The sequence below is a fragment of the Pangasianodon hypophthalmus genome, chromosome 24, assembly GCF_027358585.1.
Source record: "Pangasianodon hypophthalmus isolate fPanHyp1 chromosome 24, fPanHyp1.pri, whole genome shotgun sequence".
In the NCBI taxonomy this organism is placed as follows: Eukaryota; Metazoa; Chordata; class Actinopteri; order Siluriformes; family Pangasiidae; genus Pangasianodon; species Pangasianodon hypophthalmus.
Window position 1 is genome coordinate 8,696,010 of NC_069733.1, and position 9,382 is coordinate 8,705,391.

General features: G+C 38.7%; 1 protein-coding gene across 1 annotated transcript; it reads right to left on the reverse strand.

Moving 5' to 3' along the window:
* Positions 1-2,640: 2,640 nt before the first annotated feature.
* tor2a (torsin family 2, member A) lies at positions 2,641-9,064 on the reverse strand. Its single transcript, XM_026931003.3, has 5 exons — positions 8,655-9,064; positions 7,247-7,512; positions 5,455-5,630; positions 5,127-5,254; positions 2,641-4,383 (listed from the first exon to the last, which is right to left on the reverse strand). Exons 1-5 carry the CDS (start codon positions 8,797-8,799, stop codon positions 4,139-4,141), a joined length of 960 nt encoding a protein of 319 aa, XP_026786804.3. The 5' UTR covers positions 8,800-9,064; the 3' UTR covers positions 2,641-4,138.
* Positions 9,065-9,382: the final 318 nt, after the last annotated feature.

The following is a 9,382-nucleotide window of genomic DNA, read 5'->3' on the forward strand; positions in this document are numbered from 1 at the left end:
TAATGATCACTTTTCGATTGTCAGATGAAAAAGGAAAGAGAAAGTGCCCAGTACAATGTAACAGAGTCCTAGATGAGAGAAACTGGATGTCAATAGTTGTCTTGCAATGTTTCACACACACTTTTGTACCGTAGCACGGCTCTGAGCCGAGGGAAGCAGAAGTTGCCTTTGCCAAACCGTCCCGAATGACTGCACCTCAAAAGGATTTCCCTCTTTGTGGTGATGCTCCCTCATCCCTGGGCCACACAGAGCCTCCTCCAGCCCCTGTCCCACCCCTTGGCCGGCCACTGGCTCTCCCCTGACCCCGGCCACGCATATGAAAGCACCATCAGCGCTGTGACCAGCCACATTTACAAGTGAAAGGGACCTAATAATGGAGCGGTTAGAGAGAAAATGAGGAGACAGAGGGGAACTCACAGATGTTGAGGGGAAAGCTGTGGGCCATTGTTGCTGGGGGGAGGTGGTGAGGTGCCTTTTTAAACCTGATTTGGGATGGAAGGGAGAGGTATGTGAATGGACGGGCCAGAGGCCAGGGGAGGACAGCCGTCCTGGAGAGCGTGTGAACTGGGGCACGAGGGTCAAACCAAGTGTGGAGAAGTGGACAGGGGTCACTGTGGTATTATCCCGGCCAGCTTTTTTTGTAAGGACATTGCAACATTGGAAAATCCTTCCTTAAACGCTACCCTGAGGTGAAAGGGCATTCAGAGTGAGGTGCTTCACTGCGGCCTTCCTCCCTGTACATAAAGATGAGGACTGATGAAGTTGTCAAAGTGGGTATTATGTTAGGCTTTTGTATGCAGGTGTAATGGAGAGAAAAGCTAACTTGTAAGAACTTTATCCTCTGCTAAGAAACCTTTGTATAGGTCCTTCTATAAAAAGCTTTAAGTCAGCCTGAATATCCAGCTCATAAGACCACCACCACACAACATCTCACACTTCTTCATTTCCTGTTGAGAAATCACTAATTTCCTGCAGCAGCTGGCAAAATGGGGGATTGAGCAGAGATCCTCCCTGGGATGATAATAATAAAGAACCTTCAATTTACACGATCCTAGGACCTTCCTGTTTGTCACTGGAATCATATTTTTACACACACCTTTAAACCGATATAGAGACGTTACTTGTACTGTTTTCTGCAACTACACAAATCAAGCATCTTTGTAATAAGAGAGCAGATCTGTGATTGGTGTGATATACAATGAGGGGAAATAAGTATTCTCGATACTTTTGTTTTTTGTTGTTTAATATACTTCCAGTACATATATCCATAAACAAATACTTACTTACTTACCTACTTACTTACTTACTTTCCTTTATTGTCCACAAATGGAAATTTGTCTTTGGCTTCACAATATACGTTTTAAAAAAAAATTGATAGGTAAAATGTATTCAACACTACATTAAAAATATATCTCTGTAAAGGTTACCTAAAAGTTTTAGATATAAATACTGCAAAAATATGGGCAAATTGCATCATAAAATCGTATTATAAAAGCAATTGGTTGGGAAGATTTCATGCAACAACAATGGTGAAGGTGAAGGAGCTTCCTAAAATTCTCAGGAATAATTTTATTAAACAGCACTCAAATGGAAAAATCAACAGAGCCACAGCAAAGACCTGAAACCTCGCTGTCAGTACAATTGGTTTGATACCAATCAAACCACACGAAACCACAACTAATTGTCCTTGGACAGGTGAACCACGCAGGATTTCACAACGTGCTCTCAGAGTCATGATAAAGAAGGTAAGAGAGAAGCGAGCAGTCACTTGAAAAGAGTTGAAGGACGACCTGAAAGCAGCAAGAACAAATTACACAGAGAACAAGACGCAATGAACTGCACCGCAATCATATCTGTTCCTGCACCTCATGCAAAACTCCTCTTTTAAAAAAGAAGCACAGAGACATGTCTAAAAGCATTTTTGGAACAAAAGATGCAACAAAAATAGAAATCTTTGGCAGCTCGTCATGTCTGGAGGACGAATGGTTGATCCTAAGAGCACTATACCCACAGTGAAGTATGGAGGTGAGAGCATCATGATATGGCGCTGCTTCTCTACAAGCGAAACTGGGGCATTACACAGCATCGAAGGATACATGAATGGAGCGATGTACCAGGAGAATACTAGAATGTACATTAGAGGAGAATTTAATCTTATCGGCCAAGAAACTGAATCTGGGGAGAAGATGGACATTTCAACAAGACAATGACCCCAAACATACAGCCAAAATAATGAAGACTGGTTTCTAAAAAAGAAGATGAAGGTGCTTGCATGGCCTAGCCAATCTCCTAACTTTATTTATGGAAGATTTTGAAATTACGAGCCCATCAGAGGGTCCCCCATAACCTCGGGGCATTGAAGTAACCATGGGAAATTGAAGTAACCTTGGGAAATACTGTGTAAAGTGGATATATGCACAGAAAGTATATTAAATAACAAAACCAAAAAGGGTCTGAATACTTATTTCTCCTCACTGCACATACTATGTACCTGGAGCAGGTCTTAACTCATCCACTCACTGAAGAGTTTAAATCATGGCAGATGTGAAGGACAAGCAAAATCATACACTCTGAACAGACAATGTGGTGAAGGGAAACTGTTTCTGAAGATTGAAGAAATCAAACACATCAGAAGACAAATACGATTTTCAAGTTTTTAATCTGTTTCAAGCACATTACTGTATTTCTTTTTTCACTTTGTGAATTTCCAATAAATCAGCTCAAATAAATAACACATGGTAGCCATGACAGAGAAATATCATTATCAACATAAATTACATGGGACCAAGAGAACATACGCGATCATTCTGATAGCATTTGCCAATTCTGCCCGTGACAAAAAAGTAATTTATTCAAAATGATTTTTGAGTTCAGTACTGTGTTCAATGAAAGCAACTTGTATGATCAATACATTTAAGGAATAAAAATACCAGACTTGAATTAGAAGTTCCACACACACGTAAATTTGAACATTTAAAGCTTCTCAGAAGCTTTGTATGAAACCTTGCACTGGGTGAGACTACGTTAGTACTTTATTTAAATAGGTACCCAAGACATACTTTTCGACACAGTATGTGGCAGATCACAGCTTTCACACTGAGACAGAAGCTCGTCTGACTGCAAACCCGAGTGATTTTTAGACAACACCTGTCTTAGCCTAAAAGAAAAACTCTTATCTCAATGGTTCACAATATAAAATACATTGAAATAATTAACATTCCAATAATCTTTACTTTTATACGCGAGTTAAATATTCACAATAAAAGAAGAACTGAGACGTCTCACTTTTGAGTGGTACAAATGAATATTTGCACTTATTGTAAAAGACAGTAAAATATAGTACTTCATTTGCCACATTCAGTACCAGTCAAAAGTTTAGACAAAACTGAATTCATGTTTAAGATTCTGTAGACATTTGGTTGAAGTGTATGTATAAATAGTTACACTCTGTTACTGGCCATGTACATTTTTTCGAATTAAATTTCGAAATACTGGACATGGCACCCACAAACAAAAACTTAAAACCCTTATTTGGTCACTGTATAATTTTCTAGTATTCTAAAATGAGGCAAAAGTAATAAAATAATAAATAATTGATTGATAATAGGTGTGTCCAAACTTTGGATTGGTATCATGTTCCTTCTATAATATCACTAATTATACTCACCAATATTTCTGATTTATAAATAACACTTAAAAGGTTGTACAAAGTCAGCTAAAAATATCTTGCAGTTAGACAAAGTCACTCCCTTTTAATTGAACAAATCTGTCCAGTCAGCTGACTGCAGCTCTGTACATCTGTTCCCTTACACTGATCAGCAGCATAACTGCTGTGTGTTTGGTACACACAGAGCAGCTGTGGAAATACTTCCCGTTTCATAGAGGCAATCCTCGGCTGCAAGGTCCTTTAACTGCATCCTTATATACTTGGATTGATCCCTTGATAGTCAGCATTTAATTCGTTCCTGTACACTTACCTTAGAGCCAGTCGTCAGAGCTGTACTTCTGCTGTATTTTTGGGCCTGTTCATGCAGAACCAGTGTCCTTATAAAAGCAAAGTCTGCTCCTGCGCACTGGCACAGATGAACACCAGCTGGTCCGATGTTCCTGTTATGTCCACTCCTATCACTCCCATGGCTCATAGGAAGAGATTGACTTTAGCAGGTACCAGCTTGCAGCCGGTGCTTGAGAAGTGCTGCCCATCCTGTGGTGTGTAGGACATGGCGCCCCCTACTGCCGCTGACACGTCTCTGCGCTGGCACTCGCCACGCTGGCACAGTTCCCGCTGGGCACAGCGCTCCACGTGTCGCCGACACAAGGGCAGAAAGGGCACAAAGCGGGTTATTCTCTTTGCAGAGATTATTTTCGAATGGTAGAATCCACCTAAGGAACAAAGTTCATTCAGAAGCGCAATAAAATGATCCGACTTTATCTCATTTTCAAGAATCATCGATCTGCTTCTCAGGCTGTGTTAAGATACTTCAGTGTTCCCACTCTTTTTAAAAAATAGTTTTACAGGATGTGTATACAGCTGCTGGACATTCATCTTTGAATGACTCATATTTTTCATGAATAGTGCCCTACCTCTCTGAATAATATTACCTCACCCATTGTGGGAATGAACGATTGAATATATATTAATTAAGCAGATTGCTGTTAGGTAGCACGTAAACAAAGACTTTTCATAATAATGTAATAACCCTTCTAATCATTCAATGGTAAATTAAAAAGTAATTTAATTCTCCATTTGTAATGTTACACACAACACAAATTTCCAAGGGTTCCAGACTATACATGGGGCAACAGCAGCAGCATAGTTTAAAGAATTTTCACATGGCATATTTCTGCCTCATCAATTTGTAAGAAAAAATACATTAAAATATACCATCTCATTGGCTAAGCATTCTAACCTTGATTAACAATTCCAGAAAGTGTTATCCTTATTTAATTTGCTTGGCGTTTTACATGACAATATACTGTATATTCTGGTTCTGCAGAATGTGTCAGGATTGTGTACCTGTTTTTGAACAGATATAGTTTAAACTAATCTCAGGTGCATTCCCCACATTCATTTTAAAACCTAGGAAAAAAGGTCTAATCTGTATTGTATCGTGTTGCACACTTACTCTTTTTATTGTTGTATACAGAGTCTGCAATAGCCTCCTCCAGTTGCTCTGCCTGAATTTCCTCCCTGTCTTGTCCTGCCTGCCGGTTCTCCAGGGCCACTTTGTTAATGACTTCCTGACCTGCCGTACTAGATAGAGCAAAGTACTATCATGTCATAAAAGCAGGCTCCACAATGATGCCAAAGTAAAATCTGTTCAAGACATCAACAAGGGCAACAAGAGAATCTGCCAAAATCTCATTTCTTATATTTCTCAACTACTTCCGCTGCTTCTGCTTAACTTTGCAACAAGATGATTTGAGGACAATGAGTCACTCAGAAAGACGTACGTAATAAAAATATAGATGGCCTTGCGGTAGTTGGTCTGGAAAACAACATGCGAAGGCCCGAGGAATGGTTCCAGAACATCAATCACTCCAGGAGGCATCTTCTCCATCTCATCGAAGATGAAAACAGAGCGAGCACAGGCTGTGAGGTTCCCCTGTACCCAGTGCTTCAAATCTGACTGCGTACAACAGCAAAAAGCAAACGTGTTAGTTACATAAGAGGCAATTTAATTGAAACATAAAGCCTTCACCAGCAATAACCTTGAGAGTAAAACTATCCTCACAAAAAAAGTTTTAGAATTAATAAATGCATTAGTATGCGTTGCTGATTTCTTGCAGGTGTATTTATGTGGATCTAGATTTTAAATGAATTGTATAGCTTTTGTGCTACCACCCAAGCCTGCCATGAGCTGCCTCTATATATTTTCAGCACTGTATTATACAACTTTGTATGTAATCAGATATCCACAGTTAGTTTCTTCTTCCTCTTCCACAACATTGATATTAATGACTGAATGTCTCCTAACACATTCCATAAACATTTCAACAGCCAACCTTAATTTATGCGTTATTGCATGTTGTCCATAAACACATCGTTCTCATTATAATCAATGGCAACAGGTGGGTTTTTGTCAAATACCAGAAAGTCCTTGTGAACACAGCTTAAGTAGTTACTCAGTTATATTATACAGTCCATAGATGTTTGGTTGCTTTGTCTTCATCAGTGAAGCATTATGCACTATAACTTCGTGGGGAAGTCTTATTGCAGAAAATGTGACTTTAATTACAAATAAAGAGATTGAATATTGAGCACCTGCCCACTAGTCCCTTATTCACATGCTGTATGCCTATAATATAGCCCTCATACATGTTTCATGTAGGAATCTTTTTTACATGAAACCTGCCATAATTTATGCAGGTTGTAGCAGGTGTGTGTTGTTTAACATGAATCTTCTGCGTTCTCTGTCTGCCGTATTGCCGAGAATGTTACACTGGGGTTGCCGTATTGCGCCAAAAAAAAAAAAAAAAAAAGGAAAGCATTTAGCAGTCTATAGTATTCCACAATCCAAGCAAGAAAGTAACTTAAGAGGGGGAAAAAGAAATTACATTTTACTCAGAGCTTGAGAAAATATGACCTCAGGCCAGACAATGTGTAGTTGAGTGGTCACATAAGACAGTATTTCCAGTTAAAAATTGGGCAAGGTCCATCTTACTCAAGTTTGTTGACGTAAAAAACACTTGATGTCACTACTAGCCTACTAATTCCTTTCTAACGTTACTCAAGACCTGCAACGGGGAGGAGGTGTTACGTTAATGTGTGAATATATTTTCAGCCACTTGGTGGACAAAAAAGGGTTTGAAAGAAATGAAAATGTAAAATATTGTAATATTGTAGCAATAAATGCAGGTCCGCTTATGATGCTTATCAAATTCCAAAATATTCCACACATACATTAACTTGCTTCCACAATTTCCCAATAGAAGCACTGGAAAATTTAGACTGTAAGTCAAGAGTACTGGATCTGAAATAGCAGACTTCTGGGTACAAAGAAATGCAGCATAAAGCCAATGCTTTGTTTCGTATTTACAAAAACCACCCAATATTTTAAGGTAAAAATGACTTGAATATTCTATCTAGAATATAAATATGCATAAATATGATATTCAGCTCATAAACTTTTGTGTTGGAATAATCATTTTTAGTATGGCTCCATTTTTATTAATGAGTCGTTCTGAGTCATATTGACCTGACAAAAGAAAGAAGATACCTGACAAAAGTATAAAAATACAATACCCTGTATTGCTTGACACGATCAGCGAGGGGAAAGTGCAGTGTGGGGATGTACTGATGGATGTAAGGGCTGCCCATGGAGGTGCCGTACAGGTGACGGGCCAGCATGGCGCTCACCATGCTCTTTCCAGTGCCTGATGCTCCGTGGAAGGAAAGAACCAGCGGCCTGTCTGGATTCTGCTTCTGCAGGAAGCTCGCCACTGACTCGGACACAATGTCCTGCACCAGATGTTGTCCATACAGATTTTTATAAAGGTCCCACTCCAAGCCTGTGTGAAACAAGAAATAAACATGGATTATTTAGTCTTCCTGAGCAGGGGCATATATACATATGCCAGTACAGTGGTTCATAAAGTGGGGTTCAGGGACCTTCAGGGGTCTGTCAAGTATATCAAGGAAGGGTCTGTGATTTTTTTTTTTAAGCATCAGAGTCTCTGCATCAGGGTCCGTGGTTCAATCCTGAACCTGAGTTACTGTCTGTGTGGCGTTTCGTATGTTCTTCCTACATCCACACGGGTGTCCTGCCACTTCCAAAACCGTACACATAGGTGGACTGGCCATGCAGAACTGATCTAGGTGTGATTGTGAGTGTGTACGGTGGGTGTATTCTGGCCTCGTGCCCAGTGTTCCTGGGACAGGCTCCAGAATCATCACAATCCTGAGCAGGATAAACTGAAGATGAATTAATACACTGATTTCATAGAGTTTTTAGAGTTATTTGACTAATCATTTGAAGTGAATGGGTTTAATCTAAAAACTCAATAACTCAAAAACAAGAAGAGCTATAAACAGCTTGAACCTAATGTGCTAATCAGTGGAAAGCACTATGGCACAAATAAAGAGCCAGAATATTACTGTGCATATTTCAACAGAGTCTAATATTAGAAAATTTCAGCTATGTGTATAAAATAACTCTGTACTGAGGGGGTTCAGGGAATTGATTTTACAGTTAAAGTCGTCGCTGTTTGTCATAAGTTTGTGAACCCCTGTGTTAGCTCATTCAGATTAGACTGGTTTCAGTTTTGTTTTGTATTTGTGTATAATTTACTCTTTGTTCATTCTTAAGTCAGCTGAACAAATCTAGATAGTGCTTTAAAACTGCCAGCTAGCTAATACTACTTCATTTATTAGCCAGCTAGCTACTAATAACTGCTAAGTTACAATTTTATAGCTAGCAACACAGCTAGCAACGCGAAAACCTATATCAGTACATACACAAAATTAATTTTTGGAGCCTTAAAAAATAACTGTTACATTACTTTACAGCATAAACCTAGCAAAGCTGTCTTATTAGCTGGCTAGCAGAAAGCAAGCCCAACTTATTTTTACACAATGTCAGCTAAGTTAGCATGCTAGCTTAGCTTTCACAAGCCAAAGATTTACTGTATTAATTCATTGTACGTGTACGTACCTTGTATGTTTGGTTTAAAGTCGCAGTCACAGCTGTCAGATATGGTGCAATATATCGTTTTCATCTCAAAACAGTCACTTATGGATATACAATATATCAAGAAAATTGTCAATAACATTATAAGTCTGTCACAGCACAGGTCCATGGCGAGTTAGAGGATGGAGGATTTATTTAGCCGCTAGGGGCGTCTCAAAGTCCGTGTACATTACTAAGCTAAAAAAAAAAGGAGGAAAAGGAAGAAAAAAGCAAAATAAAGGAACCAAATATTAGTATATAAATTAGTATTAAATAAGAAAGAGAGTTTTCTGTCATAATTAACTCCGTTTGTGTGTCTGGTCGTGAACATGCTACACGTTGGCACCCAGTTACAAAGTCTAAGATAACAAGTCAGTCACAGTGTCTGAGCCTGAGGAAATCCTGTGCTGTTCAACTGATACATAATTAGATAAATACACCTTGTCTAGCTCAGAAATTAAAATTATTCAATCATCAGTATGATTTCACACTCTAGACTCACTCCTTTACCCATATTATTATCACAAAGACATGAAATCTTGCATTATATCCACAGATCTGCATGATGGTATTCACACAATAATAACATTCTTAAATATAATGGCTTTATTACACAAATTATGCTTATACCATTTTGAAATGTATTAAAAAGCATCTTATATTTGGAGATCTTAACCAAAAAAGGTCTTTTTAGACCTTGTATAATATTTCAT